Source organism: Phodopus roborovskii, unplaced genomic scaffold (genome assembly GCF_943737965.1).
Source record: "Phodopus roborovskii unplaced genomic scaffold, PHOROB, whole genome shotgun sequence".
Lineage (NCBI taxonomy): Eukaryota > Metazoa > Chordata > Mammalia > Rodentia > Cricetidae > Phodopus > Phodopus roborovskii.
The window spans coordinates 12,866,707-12,894,676 of record NW_026126410.1 but is presented as its reverse complement, the minus strand read 5'-3'; the positions used below and the strand labels follow the sequence as shown (position 1 = coordinate 12,894,676).

The 27,970-nt window shown below is 40.8% G+C and overlaps 1 protein-coding gene across 2 annotated transcripts; it reads right to left on the bottom strand.

The window, feature by feature from the left end:
• Positions 1–651: 651 nt before the first annotated feature.
• On the bottom strand, positions 652–24,153 carry Aadat (aminoadipate aminotransferase). 2 transcript variants are annotated; one of them, XM_051182456.1, is made up of 13 exons: positions 24,018–24,153; positions 22,927–23,095; positions 19,756–19,888; positions 16,810–16,884; positions 13,026–13,235; positions 10,793–10,858; positions 8,975–9,057; positions 8,424–8,520; positions 6,783–6,844; positions 5,734–5,798; positions 3,120–3,226; positions 1,872–1,973; positions 658–777 (listed from the first exon to the last, which is right to left on the bottom strand). In XM_051182456.1, the coding sequence occupies exons 1-13, from the start codon at positions 24,082–24,084 to the stop codon at positions 736–738; spliced, it is 1,278 nt and encodes a 425-aa protein (XP_051038413.1). In that variant the 5' UTR covers positions 24,085–24,153; the 3' UTR covers positions 658–735. The 2 variants fall into 2 exon arrangements, with proteins under 2 accessions (XP_051038414.1, XP_051038413.1); XM_051182457.1 differs by lacking the exon at positions 1,872–1,973 and having other exon boundaries at positions 652–777.
• Positions 24,154–27,970: the final 3,817 nt, after the last annotated feature.

Here is a 27,970-nt window from a genome sequence, read left to right as displayed (position 1 = left end):
GAGACTTTAGTCTGCCTTGTTTTTCCATTCCATTCTCCATGATCTCAGCACCAACTAGAGCAGTGAACAGTGTAACACCTCAAAGGCTGCAAGAGACATCAGCTACATTATATTTGTAAATTATGTATCACCATGAAAATATAAGTAAAGTTTTCTAAGGCCACAATTTCTCCCTTCTTCCTTTTTCATGCTTAGCTTCAGAATTTTAATTTTAAAGAGATTTCTTTGGCACCACGGAAGGCTACAAAGTAACTTAGAATTGTTAAATTATAACATTTTTTTTCAATAAATGTTCATGGTATTTCCTCAGGGCAGAAAGAAACAAAACAAAACAAAACCAACAACAACAACAAAACAAACAAACAAAAAACCCCTGTATACTATGTACCATTTAAACTAATTTCCTTGCAGTTTGAAAATAATTCATCAGAAAGTTAATTTCAAAAAAAATTTATTGGACATATAAAGCAGCTATAGATAGCATTCTTTACAATACAATTTAATATTTTGTGAATTGAACATTAATCAAAAGGTGAAAGATCAGAATGCTATTTTGGCAGTGCGATGGACTTAGAGGAACCTTAAAGTTGCTTAGTTAAATTGCTACGCACACACATGTAACATGCTTCATGAACTAGATCCATCCTGTCATTCAAACAGCTACAGGCATTTCTTCAGGAAAATATAGAAACAATATGTTTAAAAATTAAGAGTATAATGCTTAGTTTGATTTCCTCATAATGACTCCTTTATGAGTTGGGCCAATCTCTGGAAGGCCTAAAACAGGAAAGAGATAAGAATTGAAGAAATTAGGATGTACTTTGGGAAACTCTTTCACAATTCTGGAGATTTAAGTGGAATAACCACGGGAAGATGGAATAAGACTGTGGAAATTAGGTTGACAACAGCTTTGTCTGGCAGAATGCCCTTGAGCCATTGAGATACACCAGGCTTATACAAACTTACTAATTTTATTTTAATTAGAACTTTCATGCATCATATTGTATTTTATTTAGTAAAAGTGTTTTGCATTTTATACATTTTCTCATCTGCAAATATTACATACAGTCTGGTCTGCTCAAATCTGTTCATATATAAAGCAGGTCAAGTTTAGGGACAGCCTATTGGTAGCATGGGAAGCAAGTAAAGAGAGGACATACAGGGGGTTTGTCCCAGTACATACACAGACACACATACACACACACACACACACACACACACACTTCTGAAGTAAAGACAGGACATACAGGGAGCCTGTCATCCTATACACACACACACACACACACACAGAGACACATACAGACAGACAGACAGACACACACATACACACACATACACTTCTGAAGTAAAGACAGGACATACAGGGAGCCTGTCATCCTATACACACACACACACACACACACACACACACAGAGACACATACATACAGACAGACACACACACACACATACACCCACACACTTCTGAAGTAAAGACAGGACATACAGGGAGCCTGTCATCCTACACACACACACACACACACACACACACACACACAGACACACACACACATACACACACACACAGAATAGCTTTTCCTTTTGTGTTTCTCTGCACACAGTCCTAAGGATCTTTTAAATTCTTTTTTCTTCAGATATTTAACTATTCATTTATGTGATTCCAAGAAAGAAGGAAAAGGTATTGCCCCAGAGCTTGTTGGAAACACCCCTCCCCCAACTCCAGTACAGTTCAGTAAGTTCTGGTCAGTTACTTGCAAAGACAACAAACTTCAACTCCAGTTTAGCTGCATTTGCCTACAGTAAAATCTGGCTTTCAGAAGTGTAGAAAGACATTACATTCTAGGAGGCTGTGTGACTGAAGAGCATACTCACTAAGTTCATCTGCTCTGGAGTAACCACAGAGAAGGCCGCTCTAAAGAAGGGGTTGGGGGCTGAGCTGTCGATGAAGAAACCATTTCCAGGAACAAATAAGACCTGTGAAAGGTTGTACAAAATAAGTGACTATAGCACTGAAGAAAAATGTAATGAAAATGGACAGAAATGCAGTATTGCTGTGGGGAGGAATACTTTAAGCTTAAGAGCCATTATTGAAATAATAAATCCCAATAGAGAACAAAAATATTATACAAAAATACATAGGCATGTAATAGACAAACCTGAGTCACAGAATTAAGAAAAATATTTACCACCAATATGATCAATGCTATTTCTTCTCCACATATAAAGAATGCAAAGAAAATGAGAAGAAAACACCAAAATTTAAATTTAAATGTACAGAGGACAGGGTAGAAAGAAATGGTAAAATAAATGTTAAGTGGCTAACCTAGCTACAAAAGTAATATAAGTGCAAACATTGAGATTTCTAACTGTGACCCGAAAGACAACTAGATATTGGCCTAACAAAAAGTAGGGAGCGGTATCTTAGGGAGAAACCTTGAAGTGTAAAGGCCCTGGGATAGGGAGGAAATGGTGTGTTTAAGGAAACTGAAGGGTTGCAAATGTTAATGCATAAGAATAAAAATGTTAGTGTGTTAAAATGGGGTGATTTTATTATGACCATGGTGGTGGGGACAGGTAAGTAAGTGGCTGCATACTGACTCCCTCTTCATCCTAGACAAACATACTTTATTCTGCCACGATGATAATGGACTGAACCTCTGAAAATGTAAGCTATTCCATTAAATGTTTTCCTTTGTAAGAGTTGCTGTGGTCATGGTCTTCACAGAAACTCTGACTAAGACACCAGGATTACCTGCCTGGATATCTTGCTATCTATCTATCTATCTATCTATCTATCTATCTATCTATCTATCTATCTATATATATATATATATAAAGTCACAGGGAGTTTAAGATACCCAAAGCTATATACATCTGTGGTAAGGAGTGACTCCGAAGCCAAAACTCCCCAGTCACTGAGGAGAATTACTGTATTTCTGTCAATCTAGCCCATCTGCATTGTAACTTCAAAATTTATTATAATTAATGATGAGACAATACTCCAGCCTAATATTCCAATATCACATGTGCCTGGGCCATAAAAGTATCTTTCATTCCACTCAGAGAAAATTAGTTCAAAGAAATAGTATAAGTTTTCTGTTGGCTACCTCCCACTTTTACCTCTTTTTCAATAGCCTTTTCTTCAATCAGTAGTTGTGTATTGGAGATTCCCTTAACTTTAATCCATAGAAACAATCCAGCTTTGGGAGCATGCCACTCTGCCAAACCTACAAACAAAAGAAGATAACATCTTCTAGACATTTCTGATGACAACAGACTCACAGTTCCAACAGTACAGGTGCAGTGATTGTAAGCAAGGACTTGTAGATAATTTGTTTCTGAGAAAGCATCTCAAAATACGATTTGGTGAGACCCCCCCCCCCAAACTGATGATTGGGGTTTATTTAAAAAGCTCAGTGTTGGGGTAAGGAGCTGAATGTAGGGAGACAATTGCTCCCATGTGTCGTGAGTGCTGTCAGCCTTCAGAGAGAGCAAGAAATTCAGTATGTCTCTCTGTTCCTCAGTTAGACTCACACTCACACCTAAGGCAATTAACAGGCTGTTCCAATTTTAACATTGATTCTTGAATTCTTTCTGAAGTCCCTCGGATTCTATAAATCCTATTATTTATGTAATGGTTTGATGCCAAGATGGATTAATTTCTGCAGAAATGTAGTCAATTAGGATAAAAGTACTAAAACCCAAGAATTCCAGATGCATTTACAAGCTTTATGTGTGAGTCTTATGATAGAAAAACTAAGGAGAAAGGACAAGTATTTTGATTTTAATTACTTAAAAACTCTTGCCATTAATATTTTGCTACCATTCCTTCATAAAGTGATAAGGAAGCACTCTTATCATAGATATGTGATTCTGTTTTAAACGAAGACTTTACAGAGAATGATATATGACAGACATAAGGCATTAATATTTTTGACTTATTAATCTCTATATCATATGCATTTTAATGGTATTTTATTTGATTTCTTTCCATAACAAAAAAATTTTCTAAATTCAAAGTAACAATAGCAAATAATAAACATATGCGTGGCTAATGAATAGAAGAAACGTTTTTAATAAATTTAAAAGTTTAAAATTAAGCTATACCACTTATTTTTATTTGTTTTAGTTAGAAATGAAGTATTTGGGGAACAAAATTTTGAAACAAAAATTTCTGAAAGTTTTTTTCTTTTTTTTATTTAATTTATTATTTTACATGTCAATCCCAGTTCCCCCTCCCTCCCTCCCTTCATCCCTCCCTCCCTTTTACCCTCTCTGCCCCCTCAATGCACCCTGATCATCCTCCCCTCCCATCCCTCTACCCCAATTCCACATGTAGGGCAATGCCATCCAGGTGGGGTCATATAGATCTGTCAGATCATTTGAAGTAGGGACTAGGACTTCTCTCCTGTCTCTAGGTTAAGGCAGTATCCCTCTATGGGGGATGTGTTAGCAAGGTCCTTTTGTGCACCAGAAATACATCCTGGTTCCAATTTCTGAGGTCTCTTAGACTGCTCAGTCCTTCTGGCTGAGACCTATATTGGGGGGGGCTGAGTCAGTCCCATGCTGGATTCTCAGCTTTCAGTCTGGGGGCCCGTTAGCTCCTCCTTGTTCAGGTCAGCTGTCTCTATGTGTTTCTGCAACCTGGTCTTGTCCTCTCCGTCTGCATCTGGATTCTAGATGAACTCAGTGTTTAGGTATGGGTGGTTGCTCCTGTTTCCAACAGGTATTAGATGAGGGCTCCATGGATAAGTTAGTTGTTGATCTCACTATCTGGGAAGGGCATTTATGGTAGCCTTTCCACGGTTGCTCAAATTGTTAGTTGGCAGCAGTCTTGTAGGTCTCTAGACCTTTCTTTAGGTTCAGTTTTCTCTTCAAACCAATAATGGCTCCCTCTTTTATATTCTCTCTCTCTCTCACACACTCTCTCTCTCTCCTCTTTCTCTCTCTCTCTCTCTTCTGTCTTCTATTCCTACCCTGACTCAATCTTCCTAGTTGCCTGTGCTTTCCTCTCCACCCCTCTCCATTCACTGCCCCCCCTTCCCCTGTGCTCTGGGGGACTTGCCCCTTCCTCCTTCTGTGAGGGACATTATATGAATCAATTAGAATAAACCTTGTATTCTAGTTCCTCTGGTGGTGTGAATTATAAGCTGGTGATCCTTTGCTCTAGGTCTAAAATCCATATATGAGTGAATACATACCATGTTCCTCTTCTTGTGACTGAGTTACCTCATTCAGGATGGTTTTTGTTGAAGATGGGTTTTATTCAGCTGCAGGTAATATTGCTAGCTAATGTCTTGGCTTAGTTTTTTTTTTTTTTTTAATCTTTTTAAGACTACAAAATCTGGGGTTGACACTGTAGCTCATTTGGTAGAATGCTTGCCTTGAATGTGAGACCCAGATTCCATTGTCAGCACCTCATAAACTGTGTGGTAGCACACATTTGCAATTTCAGTACTTGGGAAGTGGAGGCAGCAGGATCAGAGTTTCAAGACCAGCCTAGAATACATGAGACTCTTAAAAAAAAAAATCTGGCAGTAGATAGCAGTGATGGTAGAACTCAAGGGTTGACAACATGGTACTTGTATGATTAGATTATCCTTAGGCCAATATTTCCTTCCAAGAAAGCACCTACTCTATTGTCTCTCCCACACTAAGCCAATCATGTGTCTGCCATCCATTCTAGAGATGCTATTGCTTATATTTATATTCAGGCCAGATGCTCCTCACTCACCACTTAACCACTTGTCTGCTGCCGCCAATATAGCATTCCTCTGGTCCCTGTAGAAATCAGTGACTCTAGAAGACAATGACAAGGACATTGAGTTTCGAACCAGACACAAGAAAAGCTCTGATTCTAGCCTGTAAGAATTTGTTTTCTGCTTTGATTGAAACATTTGACTGCTTCATAAGAACACTTGTTGCTTTGACATGTGTGCTGAAAAAATTAAAAGAAAAAATTTCCCCTTTATTATAGAGAACTTAAAGTATAAAAATGAACACAGCAAAATCCATTTCTATGCAAAATACAGAATTTAGATGTTGAAAGTAGCAGGATAGACCTCTGTGCTTGGTTGACTGAAGTAATGTCATTTTCAATGACAGATAGCACTTGAGATGAAAGGGAACTGTATTGAAATGCTGATCACTGTCTGGGAAAGGGGGCAGGGAAGATGTTTCTGCTTGTTTCTAAGTGGTTCAGGAAACACACATTTACATGACAAAAACAGTTCATGACCTGCCTCATCATACTGGCTAAGCAAAGTGTGTGCTTTCATTCATCCTCACTTGAGCCAGTTCCAAAGTCCGGTGTCCTTAGCTGAGTATCAGATAAGATGTTTATGTGTGTGGATAGTTTTTAAGTTAAAACAGTGAACCCTAACCTGGACTACTGTGTTGTGGTGTGGGTGGTCAATAGTTCAGGCCAGACCTTAAATGCTGCTGAGGAGACTGCATGTGAAGGGCTATTACAACAAAAAGACTGTTCTGTTGGTGTGACTGTGGGCATTGGAGATAGAAGGATAAAGGGGATAAACAGATATCTCCACAGCAAAGATCAGTTGCTACTCTTGCAGAGGACCCAGGGGGATTTCCAGCACATACACAGCAGGGTATAACCATCTCCTAACTAGTTCACAACAGGCTGTATCTCTTTTCCTGGGGATTTAGTTTCCTCTTCAAGCTTCCCAAACACCCACCAGGCACCTGGTACTCAGGATGGTTTGTGCTTTGTATTTTGGGCTCCTATTTTGCTCACAAATATTTTAACAGCCAATCCATTACCTGTCAACATGAGCCAGGAAGCCATCTTGTCCCCATTGGTATAGAAGCTGTGATATCATGAGCTGAAAGAGAGAGAACAGTTTCATGTGATGTCATAGTTCATTCTGAAAACCAAGGTTGCACTAATCACAGAAGGCAGCCACTTCTGTTTCCATGAAAACACACAGAAAGATGCAACAGAAGCTCAGGTTACATCAGTGACTTCAGTAGACTTTCATGGAAAACCAGGACAACAGTATGCAGCAGGCTCAGTTAATAAAGCATGTGTGCCTGAGTTTAGAAAACAGCACCTTTGCAAAAAGCTGAGCATAACAGTGAGCAGTTATAACTTTAGTGCTGGGGGTCAGGAGCAGGAGAATTCCTGAAGCTTGCTAGGGAGCAGGCTGCAGGTTCAGTGAGAGATCTTGTCTCTAAGAAAAAGAAGATACCTGATGTTGACCTCTGGCCTATACCTGCTCATGTCCACACAAATGAGAATATATACATACACACAAAATAAAACCCCCTCAAATATAGGACTTTATTATATGCCAGATTCTACTATGACTTCTTAATAGATCTATCAATATGAAACTTGGTAATAATTACGGAAGGTTAGTTTTGTTTTTTCATTTGTTTGTGTTTTACTGGTAAGGAAACTGAAGCACAAAGGTTAATTTTCTTTATTTCAAACTGATCATAAAGCTTGGGTTCCAAGACAGATTTTCCAGCTCCCAACCCATGCTATTGACTACTGAACTGCAAATTGAAAACACATATAATATTATTTTTATTTCCTTTTAGATGGTGTGAGGAAGAAACCCAAGACCAAAATGACTACTCAGTGCATACTAAACCACTGAGTTATATCTCTAGTCCTCCAAACGTATACAACAAGTATAGTGTATTAAATAATGAGAGATTTTCTGTTTGGCTACAGGAGGATCCATGTGCTTACTTGCCAGCCAGTCTAGCCAAACAGGTGAGTTCCAGGTTCAGTGAGAGACTTTGTCTCAAAAAAATGATGTTGAAAGCAGTGAAGGAAAACATCTGGAGCTGGCTTCTGATCTATACACAGGGATGCACACATATACACTCACCCGCATCCACCCAAGCACATAAGCATGAATGAATACAAACATGGACACAAGATCTAATCATATAGGCCCTAGTAGTCTCCAATTCCAGTACCTTTTCAAAGCTTGAGAAGAAATTTATATAATCTCCCTATTTAACTTTAATTAAAATGCTTTCTGATTAGGAGCAGCTGAGGGACAGACAGGATGACACTAACCAGGCTTGCTTTCTTCACATCATTATAAATCCCAACACAATGAAGCCAAGTTTGAAGGACTTCATCAAATTCAGTTCTATTTTGTTTAGCACCCCATAGGTTTTTTTTTTTTAATGTTTGTTGATTGATTCACTTTTAGTGTTCTTCCAGAGACACAGATGAGTATGTTCAGATTCTTGAGAACTCTGCGCAGGCAGAATGATGACACTAGCTTAAATGATTTCTCATTTGCTGCTTAGATTCGACCTCTGCAGATGCTGGTCTGCCAATTCCTTCTTGGAAATGCAAATTCAGCATTTGATTTTTCTGCCCAAAGCTGACTCTGATTAAAAACAAGCAAACAAAACCCAAATCTAAATTGCACTTACTTGTGAGAGGGTGCAGGCATGTAGTGATGAGACTTGTGTGTGTAAAACAATCCTCTCTATCAAGGACTTGGGGCCTGTCATAAACCCTACTCTCAACCTATAGAGAAAGACAAAAGGGTTTATATCAATCCCACATCAACAATTAATGTGAATCATTTTGCTGATTTCACCACGAAAAGAGTGATGCACTGGGGACAAATAGATATTGATGGCTTAAATATTCTAACCAAATACTTATTCTTACTTAAAAACCACCTAAATTTATTATATATGATAAAACAATGCAATGTTATTAAGAATTTATAACCATAGTAATATAGTATCAGTTTCCAAAATGCCCACAATCCTCCTACAACTTAGACTCCTAGACAAGAATCTTTGAACACTGGAAACCATAGTACTCATTGTAAGAATAATACTGAAGTAAAATACTCATATGCCTATTAATGATCAAGTGTATTTTCAGGCAAGTTGAATACAAGCCTAAATGAAAAGAAGTTCTTGACCTAAAAGATTTGAGGCTGGCTTCACGTTAGAGATGAAAGCCTTACCCGGAGGAGAGGATCTTTGAAAAGGTGTCAGCTCTGATCACACGGCCATCGACATCCATGGAGAGAAAGGTTGGTACCCAGGGCTTAAGTAGAAAGAAAATTACTGTTGGTTTGCAAACTCTGATCACTGCAAGGTTGTTTTGCACAGAGAGGAGAAGGCAAACAGGCACAGCCTGGGCACACACAGCAGTTGTGACCTGCAATGTGTGTGTTCTTTGACTAGTGTCTGCCTGACCTCAGGGCTTCTCTGTTAAATATACTCACAAATGTTTCCTTATTGGCTCAAGATGTCATTACTATAAATTTGCAAAAACTTCCACTAACAGTCTCCTCCCCCCATTGAACTCTGGGGTTATTAGATTTAGACAAAGGACTCTCAGGAGAAATGAGTTCAGAGAAGATGAAATGTTCTTTCAAGAGGACCAGCACCTTTTGGTGTTATTCAGATACAAAGTGATCCTTGGAACTGACTAGAAATATAAAAACTGATGAGAATGAAGGTGAGAAATTTAGTTAGTGTTGCATACTGACACTGAAGGGTCTCTAGCCATCCTGAGCATGGGAAACATGGCTCTGGTAGGCTTTGCCCTTCTCCCCTATTCCCTCAGGCCTTGCTAAAAGCCATTAGATAACATTCCTAAAGCTAGTCCCCAAGGTCTATTTCCTTATTTGGCCAATCCCTCCTACTGAAGCCAACTACCAAGGTCCAGCTATCAAAGAATCGAAGCCCAACAATCAAAAGCCCCCTTTGGCTCACCCAATTAACATGCGCACTTAATTGAACACCTTATCCTAACAGGGGGTCTCCCCTTTACCTTTATAAACTATTATTTGCCTATGGGTCATATCTTTCTCCTCTCTATCCAGAGGCAACCCTTTGTCCTGCACATTCCTCAGGACAAACACTCCTCCCTCTCCCTCATTCCCTTCCCCTTCTCCCTCATCCTCTATCTCCTGTATTTGTCTCTTATTACCTGCCCTTTGTCCTGCTGGGCAAATAAATCTGCTTTGTGCTGAGAACTTGGTCTTAGGGGTCCTGAGTTGAATTTTCCCTACAGACACTAAAATTGTCTTTGAAAATAGGACCAAATGAGAAAGGAGTCCATGGTCCTACTCAGGGAGGGAGGACAGGGCAAATCATGCTCTGCAAAACTATGTAGTAAAGAAGTTTGTGTCTTCTCAGTATATATCAAGGTAGGAACTGAATCCAATAATAGGATGAATGTCCGTAGTTCCAGGGGCATGTACTGGATACTCACTGGTAGCATGTACCACTCACTACTACTGTCCAGAAAACTGTAGCATACACTTATAGTGAGGATGACTTAAAAAACCCTTGATCCTCCAGAGGAGGTTCAGAGCACGTGACAAAGGTGCGGTTATGTGGCTGCAGTGCTGTCTTCTCCATCAATGGAGATCACTGACTTAGCATAGTCCTACTCCCCCTTCATCTTGAACACCATCTCATTCCCCTTAGCTATCATCCAAGTCATCTACCACTACCACACTGAAGCTGTAATACAAGATGAATCCAAAGTCATGACCCTCATTTAATATCTGAGGTAATTCGACTAGCCTGATGGCTCTGCTTGTCTAAATGCATGTTTCAGAGCTCTAGCCACTATCCCAAAGGTAAATGATTTCTGGAAAGAGCATTAATATAAAGAAGAAAACTAGAAAAACTGGAAGACTGAAAAACTATAGAGAACACATGATTTATTCAAGTTCATTGACTCAAGCCAGGTTTACTTCCAATGCAGCTACAAACTTTCCACAAATGATCTTTCGACAGTGATGTTAGCCCACATGATCACATACCTTGTTGAACTGGAGAAAATAGTAAGGATCATCTTCTATTATGAGGAAGTCATATTTTCTTGCAAGCTAAAAGGTTAAAACAATATATTTATCCAAGTGATTGGAATCACAGTTCTTTGTTCTCATTCATCCATTCACAAACTGTTGAGTTCCTGTTATCCCAGATATTGAGGCTGAAGATGATGAGTTGCTAATGGCTCCTTTTCTCATGCAAGGCAGAATGTGCATAAGCCATTTATTTGGGCAATGAATCAGAATTAAATGAAGGTCACATCTGAGGGAGAGTGGTAGGACAGCGTGCTGGCTAGTCTTATGTCAACTTGTCACAAGTTAGAGTTATCCAAAAGGAGGGAACATCAATTTCAAGAAAGGTCTCCATAAGAGCCAGCTGTGAAGCATTCTCTTAATCTGTGATTGATTGGGCAAGATCCAGGCTGGTGGTCCTGGGCTTATAAGAAAGCAGACTGAGCAAACCATAGGGAGCAAGTCAGTAAGCAGCACTCCTCCATGGCCTCTGTGTCAAATCCTGAGTCAGGGTTCCTGCCCTGCTTAATTCCTGCCTTGACTTCCCTTTGATGAAGAACTGTGATAAACAGAATAAACCTTTCCCTCTGCAAGTGGCTTTGGCCATGGTGTTTCATCTCAGCAATAGTAACCCTAAGACAGAAAATTACTCAGGTACAACCTCTGGGGATGATCAGAATTGATTAGTTATGCAGATATTAAGGAAGAGGATTCTAGACTGCGGGATGGATGAGTGAAGGGAGAGATCAGGGGTGAAAAAAAAAACTTGGGGCAATTAAAAGACTGAAGAGGACAATATGGTTTTGGCATAATGGGTGCAACTCAGAAGAGGACAGAGAGAGGTGAAAGAGAGAGTGAGAGAGGGAGAGAGAGGGAGAGAGGGGGAGAGAGAGAATAATGGCATCCATCACACAACTTCACAAACTTATCATGAAATTATTTACCTTTTAGAATTTCTAAAGCCACAAGGCTGACTTTTCATTTACCGTATAGCAGGGGCTAGGACTGATTGCCATGCAAACAATGACCAGTAAAACACTAGGAACCAAATGCATCAAGGTGAGTGATGATTCATGTTGTCATACAGTGAGGACATATAGTGGATTAGGAAGTGAGGCTAGGAGTAAGGATGAAGAAGGATCAACTTAGAAGAACTTGGTGGTGGAGTTCACAGGATGAATTGGATATAAGAAGGGGGAAGAGAGAATAGCAAAAGAGAAATGAAAGCAATTGTCCATGGACATTGTTGATGAGGTTGGAGAGCATGGGGGTTTGTGTTGTACTTGAAAGGTTTAGGGTTGGGGCTAGGGGAAAGCCAGGAGTCCCGTTTGGGCCAGGTTAAGTTTGAAATGCTATTGAATGTCTATGGAGATATCACAATTATACACAAGTTGGAGTTCAGGAAAGAGATGGAGCATAGAAAGGGGGAAATCATCTTATGCAAAATGAAATTTATAACCATGGAACTGGATAATGCTATTGGGGAAATATGTAGATAGTACAACTCAGGAGAGAGGCCCGGAGAGATAAAGTAGAACATAAACATTGAAGCAATATCTGGAACCTTTATGTTTTTCAGGTAAAAGACACTGGTTGAAAGCTGGCTGAGTCCACTGCACACAATTAGGTTCCAGGTAGTTAAATGGGGCTTAACACTTATTTTTAGAGCAATTTGTAAGGAAAGTATAGGAACTCAGGTGCAGCAAAAAGACCTTACAAAAAGCTTTTGAGCTTAGTTTTACAGATTTATGTACATCTCTGTATGTGCTCGATATAAAAAAAATGGCAATAACACAATGCACCATAGGTAAGGTACCTACAAAAGTTTTAGAAAGAAGAGTCCCCTATTTTTTTTTTTAATTCTTTGTAGTCTGTAATGACAATGAGAAGAAGGTAGACCCAGCAAGTCTAAAATACAGGGCAAACACAAGCATCCAGTAATAGAAACCAAATTCTTCTCATAACATGTGGTCACAAATGCCATTTTTCATGTATTAAAATACTAATTAATTGAAAGTAAATTCAGAAACAAAGATGAGGCAATTTATTGTGTATCACTTCAGTAGGTACCTTGGCATAGATGATGGAGTCCTTTTATTAAAAGTTATCTTCCCTGAAAACAAGAGTATAGTAAGAAAAGCAACTTGAAGACTCTCCAAAAAGGTAAACAAGAAGCCAGAGCATATCCCTGTCACCCTCTTGTAAATACCTCATAGATTTCCTTCTTGCGGTCACCTGTCATTGAGTAGCCTGTAGGGTTGTTGCCATTTGGGATAGTATAAAGAAGTTTTGGAGTGTTTTTCGTGGGATCCTTGGAATCTTCTGGTTTCCATTGGGAAAGTATTTTTTTGAGAGCCTCTGGAATAATTCCATACTCATCACTGGGGACATTAATGATGTTACTACTCAATGGTTTTATCTGTGGATGACAAAAGAAAGCTTGAGAATGCAGCACAGTTACTAAATGCAAGCTTCATTGTCTTTTAAAAACTTGTCAACAACTGAACTGTTCATGCCCTTAAGTGTGTAAACTGTACTTGGCTCCAAGCTCTGGAGGGCTGAGCTGCGTATTGTAATCTATTATTCCTCTGAGGCCAGCAATAGCTCCACAGGGAGGCTTGTACTTTTAGTTTCATTTGTATTAAGCTTGGTTATGTGTGTCTTATTCAGTTTCACAAAAGGTGAGCAGCAATTGGTGTGTTCATTTTTCCTGAGCAGAAACTTTAAGATACCAGTTCTTGGTTGTCCATTTGTCCCAAACAGAGGGTGCTTCTGTGAGGTTGGGGCTTGTAAGGAAGATGGCACAGGATTCAAGCTGCAGTAGCTTTGTGCTGGGTGTGTAGTGTGAGAGAAATAAAGCTTGGTAGCTGCCAGTGCTTTTGCCTCTTCTCACTGAACTATCTTACAAGAGGTAGGAGTGGTTCATCAGTACCTTGGGCAACTATGGGCAACATCATATGCATCCTATAGTGAGTGCTGTGACAAAGTACATGAGCAAAATGATTTAAGAAGGACATGTTTATATAGGCTCACAGTTTCAGACATTTCAGTCCATTGTGGCAGGGAGAACATAAAGCAACAGAACAGCTCACATCATGGTGCTCAGGAAAAGAGAGAAGGTAAGGGAAAGGGATGGAGGTAGGGGTAGATAGAGGGGAGGAGGGAGGGAGAGAGAGGGATGGAGAGTTCTCAGGCCAATCAGGATGACAAACAATACTATTTATTACATTCCCTCTGGGCAGATTGGTAAGATTGACAGGAAGTTCTTATTATGAGTGAAAATGGTTTCCTTCACAGACAGTGACCCACAGACAGACATTATGGAAAGAGTCTTAATTTGAGGTCTCCATAAAAATCCCTTTCTGAGATCTCAGGAAATCCTGTGGAAGAGAAAGTGGGAAGATGGAAAGAGCCAGAGTGGGTGGAGGACACCAAGAGTACATGGCACTCTTAATCAACCAAGCAAAGTACATGTGAGCTCACAGAGACTGAAGAAGCAAGCATAGGACCTACATGGGTCTTTACCAGTTCCTGTGAGTACATATCTTAGATATTAGCTTAATATTTTTATGGGATTTCTGACTGGGGATGAGTGAGTCTCTGACTCTTGTGCCTGCTCTTGGGACTCTTCTGTTGAGTTGCTCTGTCCAACTTCAGTAGGAAAGTTTTTGCTTCATCTTATGTATTATTTGGTCATGTCTGGCTATCTGTTAGACTTTGTTTCTTTTCTAATGAGAGACAGAAAGGGCCTGAATCCAGAGGAGAGGAGAAAAGGGGAGAAACTGGGAAGAGGAGAAGGAGGGGGAAACTATAATCAAGATATATTGTCTGAGAAAAGAATTTATTTTAAATTTTCATTTCTACCTAGCAGCATGGGCAAGTAGATCTAATTATTGTATATGATGAGGAGAATTCCTATGCTTCTTTGATGGGAAAACTGCTGCAGTTTGTAGAACCATTTCTTGTATTACTGGACACTTGTGAATTCTCTGTTGCACTTCCCCGTTTGTGTTCCAGTCTGTGGACAAAGCCATCCTAAAGCTGGATGCCCTGAACTGAACAAATAGCATTGAGGCAGATGATACCCTCTTCCTGCAGGTTGTAGTCTCACTGCTTTATCACTGGAGTAGGAACTCCAGTATTTGTTTAGAGTCATAGTAAACTGACATATAACATGGTTGTACTAAGGCACTTGGCAAGGAGAAAGCATGTTTTTGTAAATTAAGTCACATTTTATGTGAACTATTAAGAAATTGGACATGGTGCCCATACAATGTAATTTTAGCACATATTCCTTTCCCTTGTAAAGAAGACGTAGAGCATGTTCCGTGTGTCCCATGCACCTTTTAGGAGCCTCTGAGGTACAGATGAAGATGCTAATTATAATTTTTAGTTGACAGGCATTGTCTTTTGTTTGTTTATATCATCATATTGCTGTGAATTCAAAGAAAAACAGCAGAAAATCCAATTTGGTTTGGAAATGTAAGCACACTTTACAGAATATGGCATTTCAAATACTAAAATATATCATAAGTCTACAGATAGGAAGGAAACGGCTCTCTTACAGCACAGCACAGATACAGCACAGTATCTGAAGTCATTAGGTTCCACAAAGCACAAACGGCTTTACAGCACACTCACACATGATCACCAACACTTTTTTCTGAAACTCAAACACAGCTTAAGTTAACTCGATAATATTATCCAAAAAACACCCAGATGAATTTAAATATATCTAGTCAAAAGAATTCCATTTGTGTTGGGCGTTGGTGGCACACACCTTTGATCCCAGCACTTGGGAGGCAGAGGCAGGCAGATGTTTGTGAGTTTGAGGTTAGCCAGGTCTACAGAGTGAGTTCCAGGACAGGCTCCAAAGCTACTGAGAAAACCTGTCTCGAAAGAAAACAAAAAAGGATTCCATTTACTTAAACTTTATTTTTAAACTAAAACTTTTACCTACTCCTCAATCCCCCTTTGTCTTTCTCACAGCTCCTATCCTGGATGTTTCAAAACATACAATGCTATAGATATAATTGTGTTTCCTGTAACACAAACAGATCATCTCTGTCTGGTGCTGAGGAATTGGAACACAATCTCCATCCACTTGTTAAATGTATGGCAATATGGTAGTAGTAGAAGTTCATTGCTGTTGAGAGTGAGTCACCAAATAAAATATATGCACAGGCTTCCAGAAAACTTCACCAAACTTTAGGAAAATAAAGACTCTAAAAGCAGTTTAGTAGAGAGTGCACCTTTTCTTTTTCTTGGTCTACTTTGTGTGTGTGTGTGTGTGTGTGTGTGTGTGTGTGTGTGTGTGTGTGTGTGAGAGAGAGAGAGAGAGAGAGAGAGAGAGAAAGAATGTGTGTGTGTGTGGGTGTGGGTGTGTGTGTGTGTGGTGCATGTATAGACCCAAGGTTGATGTTGGGGAACCATCTTCTATTGATCTTCCACCTTATTCATTAAGTCAGGCTCTCTCAATCAAATCCAGACACATAGCTGCTCTAGACACCCAGCTTGCTTGGGGATCCCCAGGTTCTACCATCTGCATCTGGAATTATAGACAGGCCTCACTCCCACCAGAATTTACTTGGATTTGAGCACCTGAACTCTTGTCCTCTCCTTGCATAAGTCAAAATGAGCCAACATTTTAATCCCTGAAACATCTCCCCAGTCCCCTAAACTGTTTTTGACTTTTTATTTAAAAAAAATCATTTTTAAAATAGCAACTTTGACCTTAGTGTTTTGATGTTAATATGATTAATAACATATCATGCACTCAGAATTCAGCTGTCACACAAAATAAAGCATCATGTTAAACAGTAATGACAGTGACTTTACTGTGAGAGACAGGCTGAGGACCAAATGGCTGTTCAGGTGATGATAAACCACACAGGCTTTGTTGCAAAGGAGGAACTCTTAAAAGTATCTTTGAGGTGACAGACAGTCTAAAGGGCTGTAATAGACTTGCTGTTTTGTAAAAATCATGTACTTACAGCATAAAGGGCTCCGGGATACAAAGGTTCATTTATGAGGATAATATCTCCAGGATTGATGAGCATTTCAAACACCTGACAAAAGAAACAGGTTAGCTCAGACAGAGTAGCCACCATCCTCAGAACATCTTTTCTTTTGTGTTCCTAGGACCTAGAGGGAGAGTGGGAAGTTCTTCTGTGAGGGCTAGGCAATAACCATTGTGAGAGCCATAGTGTTTCTGTTGCACCTGCTCATCTCTGCCTCAATAGCAAGAGAGCAGTCACAGGCAATGTGTAAGTAAATAAGAGTATCTGGTGCCAATAAAACTTTATTTACCAACTTAGTCTGCATTCTGCTGTCTAGCAGTTTGTTGGCCTCTGGTGCTGGGCAAAATGAAAAAGGGCATAACTGGTTTGGCTCCTAAAATTCATCTGTTCCTTTTATTGCTTTTTGGAAAATGTTGACTATGGTAGGTGTTGACAATGAATCAGGCCAGGGAAGAGTACTGAAGACAAAATCCTTGCAAAATGACCCAGTTCCTACTGTGATGGTGTAGCTGATCCTCCTCAGGAAGAGCTAGACACTAATCACATAATTATCTCAATAGAGAGGCCAAATCCATGGTGAGTACTGTTAGGCTTAGGTGTTCAACACCACAGACCTCTCATTGCAGGACTTTGACACTCAGAGAACTTAGCTAAGACTTGAGGTCCTGGTGTATGTAAGGATAACTGGTACTTTATGGTAAAGGGGGAGACTTCTGGGGCTTGAGGTGGAGTGTGAAGAGGCATGGGGCCAGAGAGAGAGAGAGGGAGGGCAGGTGTTGGCAAAAAGAGACTACTCCACAAAATCATTCAGGCCATAGGAGGTGCTCAAGGACTTTGGAAGGGAGAGACTAGGAGGAGCCACATTATCAGACATGCAGTTTAGGGAGATGCTTCAGACTATAGTATAAAATAGCAAGAGAAGGGGGAGGAGCAGCTGGGAAGTTTAGTGCACTGTTTGGGAATTAATGATATGGTCCTAGGGACAAACACAGGTAGTCTGAGCTGGAGAGGTGGCATTGTAGGAAGGCCTGAGAGGATTAGGATATGAAAACCAATGGGGCATGTGTATGGACTATAAGGGGCTGAAGAAGAAGAAGAGTTGAAGATTTTTTAGTGCCAATCACTTAAACACAGGGCCAAAAAGTAGCCCTATCTGATAGAGATGAGTTGTTTAGTTTAGTTCTCTTTTTTTCTCCTGCCTTAAACATCCTGCTATAGGGTGAGGTAGACAAATGGACAAATGCATTTGGAAAGAGCGTGGAAGTGGGCATGTGCTTCATCACATGGGTGTGCCTGAACACACTCAGATGCAGCGTGCAGATATACTCGAGGACTGAAGTGTGATGCCAGGAAATCAGAGCTAAGCCCAGTAGGATGAGGTAAAGGAGGCCTCACATGTCCCGTGGACGAGACCACAGGCTGGGAAAGTTGGAGCATCAAAAAAGGATAGCATGGTCAGTATTGCCAAACAGTAGTTGGCAGTTAAAGGTGACAAGTTTGGTGGTATGGATTTTGTGAGGACTGCTTAAGTCATTCGTTGAAGGCAAAAGTTTTTCCAGTCCAAATGTGTTGGACTATCATGGCTCAATTGTACATAAGCCACAGAACAATCCCTCCCTATCTTATGCTATATCATAGTCCCTGTCTCACCTCTTTCTTCCTGTCAGTTTAATAGCCTATATATCACAATAAGAGTAAAGCTATTTTCAACTGAGCCAGACGATTTAACTATTGTTCTCCAATTTGGCCTGATGCTCAATTTATCTTTTTCTTTCTGAACTTTTGACATCTTATAGAAAACATACTTCTCCTGAAAGTTTCTAATGGACTCAGACTTCACAAGATGTCCTATCAGCACACAAACCAGCTAAGTGACTGACATATGTCTCAACAACAAATGAAAGGAACAGCTTATCATGTAAACTTTCCACAATTAGGGGGCCTCCAGAAACCAAATGTCCCAACTGAAAGGGGGAGCTGCTCATCATCTGTGAGGATGGGGACTAGAAGGAACAGGGACTCTCATGGGCTCACCCCTACCTGAGGAGCTAGAGGCAGCTGACAGCTGCTGGGGAGAGAGGACCATCCTCCTTGTGGATTTGGCTTCTGGAGGTTGCCTATGCTTCAGTGGATGGCTACACATCCAATAGAAAGCATTAACTAGGTTTAGCCAGTTACTATAAAAAGAAGAGAATGTGAACTCAGGAGGAAGATGTGTTTGTGGGCTCAAGAGAATTGGAGGGAGGAAATATGGGGTGTGAATGATCATTATATTCATCCATGAAATTCTCATAGACTAAATTAAAAAAGAAAATAGCTTTAGGAGAAATAAAAAAAAAAAAAAAGAAATCTATTCTTAACCTAGCCTGGTAGACATAAGGTTAATTTGCTTTTTAAAAAAGAAGGGTACAAACCAACTACCATGGAACACATAGAAGGAATATTAAACCAGATTATCACCACAATCTCTATAATAAAGCCCCAATACCAACTTCCTTTTTTGTTTTGACTGGAATTGTAACAGATAATGAAGAAACAATTTTCAGCATGCTTTCCAATGAAAATCATTTCTTGGAGAGAATTTCTAAGTCTCAGTCCATAAACTCACAAAGGTTCTCCTCTGGCAAATATCTACACAGTAGCTAATTCATTTTCTAAGCATAAAAAGGACAGGTTATTTTGAATTCTGATATCAATTTGTACCTGACCCTTGTGTGCCGTCAATCACCCCCCTTGTCTTACCCCTTCCATCCTCTTGCCATCTTTTGACTTTGAATTTCCTGTTTATTATCCTAGGTGAAGAGGAAAGGGTCTACTAGTAGCCCTCAGAACATGATCCCCTCATAGTGTGTGGGTGATGACCACATTTAGGAGTGTGCTTGATTCTACACAAAACCTTCCTTCTCCTTCCTTTCTTACCTTACAGAGCCCATCCTGGCAGCCGGATGTGATGCAGATATCCATTTGTCCTTGAGTGGGTGGGTAGTGGACAGTGGGGGGATTGTGCAGTTTTATTTGCAACTGTTTTAGCCATGACAGAAGTTCTGGAATTCTAAGGCATACAATGCATTTTATAATTTATAGTCATAATAATCATAGAATAGTAGGCAGAGATGAAATAGTGACTTAATATCAAACTCATTATACATTCAATTTAACAATCCCTCAAATGCCTTTCAGAAGTTTCAGTATTCTCACTTAAAAAATGAGGCAATAGAGTGAGACATTAAGAGATTCACGTAAATTCAATCAGCCAGAAATTCACATAAAGCCGGCCACTTAATCCATGTGCCAAGCTTGAATCTACATCCTAATTATGTGCAAGCCTGAAGGCTTGTTTCCTCCAGGATTTTCATTACATAGTCGAATCTTTGCTAGACAAGGAAGATTACTATAAGTTATCTAGATGCTTACCCAATTCATGTGCACATTAATAGCATGATTTCAACAAACTCCTCAAACAGAGGATTTTTTTACTTGCATTATTGTGTATATAGCTCAGGCTGGTTTTGAGATGATGCATATTCCAGTATACCTGACCACAAATGCATTCAATAAAATATTATATAAAGAATTATTAAATAACTTTTATCAGTGGGAGAAGACCAGCTAAAAGAAGTCTTAAGATATATCGTTCAGTTTGTCTGTCAGCAGTTAAGACATTTGAACGAACCTATGGAAGCAATGCATTTGGCCTGCTTAACAGAAAACATCATGGCACCTGCCAGAAAACTAGGTAGGCTACCTGTAGACCTTCTCTGCTCTCTCTGTTCCCCTAGACTCAATCTCTAAGTCTCTTCCTTAGTCCTGAAACAAATCATCAGCTGCAGCCTCCCTTCCCCTCTGCCCACATCTTCTGTAGACCCCACAGACCATTCTTTCCTGACTGCCCTTCCTCCACTCATCACTGCATCCCAGCCTCCAGCACCAGCAGCCATTCCCTGCAGACACCAGCTGAGCAGGCCAGTAAAACAGATAATACACAGCTATCACAGTCTCTGAAAATCCAGAGAGGAAACAGAAATCACCTGTGTTCACTGATGCTCTATTCATAATAGCCCGAAACTGGAAACAATCTAGATGTCCCTCAACAGAAGAATGGATAAATTAAAAATGGCACATTAACACAATGGAGAATTGCTCAGCTGTTAAAAAAATACCATCATGAAATTCACAGGCAAATGGATGAGACTAGAAAAAAAATCATTCTGAGTGAGGTAACCCAGATCCAGAAAGAGAAATATGGCATGTAGGTATGTGTTCACTTATAAATGGGTATTAGCAGCTAAATAAATGATGATCAAGTTACAATCCATAGACCCAGAGATGTTATGTATGGGGGAATGGTCTGGAAGGACATACGGATCTCCATGGAAAGGGGAAATTGAGTAGATTTTGTGGGTGGGCTAGGGGTGGGTGGGGATGGCATTGGGAAGGATCAGGTAGGGGGATGGGATGGAGGGAAAGTTTGGAAGAGATGGCTGGAACTGTGGGGGCACTTGGGGCATAGTGTGGAATCCTAGTGTAGTGAAAGCTTCCTGAAATCTATGATGGTGATCCTAATGAGGACTGCCTGTAATGGGGAATATGAAGTCTCAACAGGACATCTCTTGTTGCTAAGCGAGGCTTCCAGGGGCAGGACTTGATTGAATTCAATTGAGTTGTTGACCACAGGTGTCCCATGGAAATCCTTAAACAACCAAGGCTATTGCTAAAACAAAGAGTTGCTCTCTGCAATCTGACAGCAGGGGACAATTCCCACACAATTCAGTGGACATGGAAAAGTGGAGTTGGTGCCTACATGGAGCCTTCACACCTATGCTGTAGTCCCTTGGTGTGGGCAGGTACTCTGAAGGCTACTGAAAGAGAAATGTGAACATCAGCCCAGGCACAAAACCTTTGACCTACCATGTGTGCAGCCTGTAAGATAGGCTAGGCCAATTGTAACACAGAATTTGTGGGAGTATCCGGCCAGTGTCTGATTTGACTTAAGGTTCACTCCATGAGAAGGAACCCATAACTGACACTGCTTAGGTAACCAAAATACAGAGACTAGATAGCCCAAGGACCCAACAGGACCAGTAACAAACAAAACCCAAATGACAAACAAAAGAAACCATTGAAATGATTTCTAATGATATTCTGCTATACTCATAGATCACTGCCTTTATCTAGTCATCATCAGAGAAGCTTCCTCCTGCCGCAGATGGGAATAGATGCAGGGACCCACAGACAGATATTATGGAAAGAGAATCTAAACTGGAGGTCTGCATCAGATTCCTCCCTTCAGAGCCCAGGGAATTCCATTAGGAAGGAGCGGAATGATGGTAAGAGTCAGGGGATGGAGGACACCAGGAGAACAAGGTGCTCTGAATCACCTAAGCAAGGCACATCTGAACTCACAGAGATTGAAGCAGCAGACACAGAACCTACATGGGTCTGCACCAGGCCCTCTGCATGTATACTATAGCTAGCTATTATCTCAGCATTTGGTGAGACCCCTGATCAGTGGGTCTTTGACTCTTGTGCCTGCTCTGGGGATTCTTCCTGTTGGGTTACTGTGTCCAAACATAAAAGTTTTTGACTTACATTTTATTTTGTCATGTTTGTTATCACTTAGAATCCTTTTCTAGTGCACTGGGGAGTGGATTAGGAAGGGAGGGGGTGTGGGAAGGAACTGGGAGGAGTGGATGGAGAGGAGCTATAATCAGGATCTATTGTATGAGAAAAGAATCTATTGCCAATGAACAAATAAAATGCACATTTATTTCTTAAAAAAGAAATGTCATTGTTTTATCCATTTTCTCTCTTCTCCCACTATACTTCTTCACCGAGCATTCTTTTTAGTGTCACACTCAGCTCAAATGGTACCTTCTAGATTTCTTCCTTGGGCTTTCCCAGTCATTTAAGTTTGAAAGCCAGTCACTAGGGAGTATGAAGCATTTAGTACTGATTTTGCTTTTAGTATTTGAAAATTTCTTCTTCAAAATTTCCCAGTCATTGTACTCCTTGTTAACAAAGGACTAAGTCACTTTACCAATAAGATATGACAATGAACCAATAGAATTCTATCATCCATTGTTAGCTTACCCATAGCTTGGAGAGTACTGAAGGGCTCTTTTGATTGTATCTTTTTCAAAGTGTATAGTATTTCCATTTTCCACAGTGAAAGTAGCCGTCTTAAAGGGGAACATGTTTGGGTTTGGAGATCCAGGAGCCAGGGAAATGAGGGATTTTGGTGCCTTGACCATTATGTCAGCTATGATAAAAAACAAACAAACAAACAAACAAACAATGACAGAATATGTCTACTGAAGCTTACTTTAAAAAGACAATTTATTATGCGATATTATTAACTATCATGTTGATAGTTGTGATAGACTGTGCTGTAGCTTGTATGTGGGATCTCTGACCAGTTCCTAAATTAGAATCTAGTACTCAAAACGACACAGATGTGATTAGGTCATGATAACTCTGCCCTTAGGAATGGAACTGGTGTTCTTATGAAAGGGGCCGAGTTGCAGCGAGAAGCATCTATTTGGGATGACCCTCATTGGGTAGCTGATGTGAGGCTTCCCAACCTCCAGAACCGACAGAAGAGCATTCTTACTATTTATTAAATTTCCCGCTGGTGTTAGTCTGACATAGTGGCCTACTGTGCTAAGACCGAATACTAGTCTAAAATAATCACAAACTAACTTTTCCTAGGCTTCCTTACTTGTGGAGGGATGGGAGAATGAGGATGGCCAAGAAAACTGGAGAGGGTTCTGGAATCAAGCAAAGGGCCACAGTAGCAGAAGGCCTTTCTCCACTTACTCCATTACCTACCTGTGTGTCCCAGCCCACCTCTGGCTCCCACTTCCCAGGCCCTTCACTCCACATGGCTGCATGCCCATCTTCCCTGCAGAGCCTTTCTCTACAGCCAGTTTGCAGGGATATGTCTATGGGAGACACTTGAGCTTTCCCTCTGGTTCAGCTCCTCCGACACCCCAGCGACTGTCTTGCCTTGCCTCAGCCCAAGTTCTTAGCTAACAAAACTTATCTATTTCTCCTTCAACTAATGCTCACAGATGGTCTTCACACTTGGAACCAGCGGTGAATGCCACAACAGTGCACCGCGCAGAGCTTCAGGGAAAACTCCTCTCTTGCAGACCAGGGAAGCCGCGGACTTTGTTTTTCACCTGTGGCTCTGATGGGGGAAGGCTTTCTGGCAATGCTGGTTGCCGTGAGAAACCTTGAGTAATTCATGTCTCTGCCGGTCGCTTGGCGCAGGACTAGCAAAGGCAGGCAGTTATAGAACGACCTCCCAGCTCACAGGAGAAGCACAGTCAGCTGTCCCTGTTTAATGATGCAGAATGCCACCCAAGCTGCCCGGCTGCAGGCTGCCTCTGGTGTCTGCGATCTAAATAGGCCTGGGCCAGGCCGCAGCAGAGACAAAGTCCATCTGCAGAGGGGATGAGTACCGTGACCTACGCTGGCGGACAGCCATAGGCCACGTCCTCTTCCGCCCTGCACCCGGGGAGTGGCCCTACTTCAGTCCACCCGCCCAAATGGGCGTGTCGAGATGTGAAAGGCAAGACCCCACAAGATGGCAGAGTCACAACCTGGATTAGTGCCCAAATCCACAAAAAGGCAGCATGGACCCTTGACCTTGTATCTCAGAGTCTCACAACACAGAATCGCCATTTATCAAGGTTCTGGCCTGCCAGATCTTTGAAATGAGGCCCTAGAAACGGACCTGACCTCAGGATCCTGGTTCTTCCGCGCTCTCTGGTGGTGGCTTTGTTCCATTGCAGCAGTTACTATAAGAGGACCTCAGCCTGGTATGCTTAGTACCAAGACTGTACTAAATCCTCGGTTTTTTTTTTTTCTTTAATAAAACTCTTGTGTATTTTTCCACTGAGTAGTAATCCATTTGCCAGGGACTATCCCCAGCCGGGTGTAGGGGTCCCTGGGATGAGGGTTCTCTAAGACTAGGTGGGTAAGGATTTGGCGGTGACAAACAGAAACAAACACAGAGGCAGTTTAAATCTGAGTGTATTTTGCAACTGCCAAGCAAGGTTTTTTTTCTTTTCTTTTTTTTTTTTTTTTTTTTTTTTTATCCAGGATAAAGCAAGCATAGCTTCTCAGAGATTGTGTTCACTGAAGCAAACCCAGATAGAAAAAATGACATAATCGTTATTAGGCACAGTAACATACAACTTATCCAAAGCTAACAATAAATCAGAAAATCATAGGCTAACTACAACTAACAGCCCATTTTCTAAGATCAAGTTAATATTTTTTATGGTCAGTTTTTTGTTTAACATTTGTTGCCTAGCTCTTGTGAATCTTTGACATATTGAGCTATTTTGACTTTTTCTTATCAAAAGGCTTTCTTTACCAAAAGTTTAAACCTACTCTCAATTACACATGTGCAGCCATATGAAGTTTTATTTTTGGAAAAGTTTTCATTAATATTTGTACTTATGTGAATGATGTGAATGATTTGAAAAGTGCTGGTTTGCCTGGAGACAAGGTCATGGTTAGTGACTACATCTTAGGGGACAGTTTCTCATTTGTATCTTTTGTTTAAAATGTCAGCATAGGCTTTAAAGAACATTTCCTTAATATGAGAAAAGAAAAGAAGAGCAGGGATTGCCATGAGAACTACAGCTCAATATTTATCTCTGGCTGAGAGTTCCACAGCTGTTTCCAGGAGACCTCCTTCTTCTGAAATTACTGCCTTGGTCTGTGGAACTTGTTACACAGAATCTACTGGATTTGGTGTGGCATCCGTTGTGTAAATGCACCACATTTTCTTTATCCATTTTTCAGTTGTGGGGCATTTTGGTTGCTTCCAGGTTCTGGCTATTACAAATAATGCTTCTATGAACAGATGTCCTTTTTGTATGAATGGGCATCCTTTGGGTATATGCTTAAGAGTGGAATTGCTGGATCTTGAGGTAGACTGGTTCCCATTTTCCTGAGAAACTGCCATATTGATTCCCAAAGTGGTACAAGTTTGCATTCCCACCAGCATTGGAGGAGTGTACTCCTTTCTCCACATCCTCTCCAGCATAAACTGTCATTAGTGTTTTTGATTTTAGCCATTCTGACAGGTGTAAGATGGTATCTCAGAGTTTTTTTGATTTGCATTTCCCTGATGGCTAAGGATGTGGAGCAATTTTTTAAGTACCTTTCAGCCATTTGAGATTCCTCTATTGAGAATTCTCTATTTAGTTATGTACCCCATTTTTTAATTGAATTATTTGGTGTTTTGGTGACTAGCTTCTTGAGTTCCTTTGTTTATTTTGGAGATCAGCCCTCTGTATGGATGGAACTAGAAGAAACCACTTTGAATGAGGTAACCCAGACGCAGAAAGAGAAACATGGTATATACTTACTCATAAGTGGATGTTAGACATAGAGCAAAGAATTGTCAGCCTACAATCCACACTGCCAGAAAGGCTAGGAAGCAAGGAGGACTCTAAGAGAGTCATACATGGTCCTCCAAATAATGGGAAAGAGAAAAGAGCTCCTGAGCAAATTGGGAGCATGGGGTGGGGTGAGCAGGAGGGAGTCAGGAGAAAGAGCAGGGGAGAAGAGAAGGGGGTAGGAGAACATGAGGGATCAGGAAGGTTGAGTTGGGGGAAGAACAGAGGTGAGCAAGGAAAGAGAGACCTTAATAGAGGGAGCCATTACAGGTTTAAAGAGAAATCTGGCACTAGGGAAATGTCCAGGGATCCACAAGGATGATTCCAACTAAAAATCTAAGCAATAGTTGAGAGACTACTTTAAATGTCCTTCCCCTATAATGAGGTTGATGTCTACCTTAAATTCCATCGTAGAATCTTCACCCAGTAGCTGATGGAAGCAGAAGCAGAGATCCACAGCTAAGCATTGAGCATAACTCCTGGAATCCAATTGTAGAGAGGGAGGAGTGATGAGAAAAGGGGTCAAGACCATGTTGGGAAAACCCACAGAAACAGCTGACCTGAAGAAATGGGAACCAGCATAGGACTTAACCAGCTCCCCTGAACTTGGGTGTCAGCTGGAGGGCCTGTACAGTCTATAGGGACTCTGGCAGTGGAATCAATATTTATCCCTAGTGCATGAATGGGCTTTGAGAGCCCATTCCCTATGGAAGGATCCTCTCTTAGCCTAGATACATGGGGGGAGGACCTAGGCTCTGCCCCAAAGGATGTGACAGACTTTGATGATTCCCCATGGGGGAGTGGATGGAGGGTGGGATTGGGGCAGGGGAGTTGGTGGGGAGGATGGGAAGAAGAGGGAACTGGGATTGGTATCTAAAATAAGATTGTTTTTAATTTAAATAAAAACTAATTTTAAAAAAGGAAAAAAAAAAAACCCACCACCATACCAACAACAAAACTTCTTGGCACTCTCTGGCAAGTCTTCAAGAGGACTCAGATGGATTCCAGTAACTCTTTATCCAATATATGAACCTGGTAGAGTGAGGGGGGGAGAGTTAACTCCCAAATTCAAAGATGCATTATTAGTCACCCTCTGAGTTCCAAAGCTTTTGCTGTGTAAGAGCTCTGTTGGAAGTGTGTTGAATATGGCATAGAGAAAGCGATGGTGAAGTATGACCTCATTCATCACCAGGTCGATGGCCATACAAAGAGAAACTGTCTTAGGTTCACAGTCATTTAAAGGAGAAGGATACAGTGAATAATTCCACAAGGTGCCTGGGCCATATAGGGAGTGAGTTCCAAAATCATTAAAGAACTGCTGAAAACACAGGGTTAAAGCTTGTCTCTGGAAATAGGACAGGGCATCAATTTTGAGGTGTCACTTTTATTTGACCATGGTAGTTAAAAATAGCTGTGGCAGGTGAGGGCCTTTATCCAAGAGGTTGTGCGGGGGTGAGTAAGAGGGGCTTTGGAGATTACAGTCATTCCAGGCTTAAAAAGAGCACATGCTACAGTAGCTTGACTGCTCAGTGTTGGAGTTCACACTCTGAATAGAGAACACAACGTATACAATACAAACTATCAACACATGAGATGTACTTTAGTTAATTTTATACTGTCACAATGAAACACGATGACCAAAGCAACTTATAAAAGAACACATTTGACTTCAGGGCTCACAGTTGCAGAGAACTAGAGTCCTTGACCATCATAGCCCA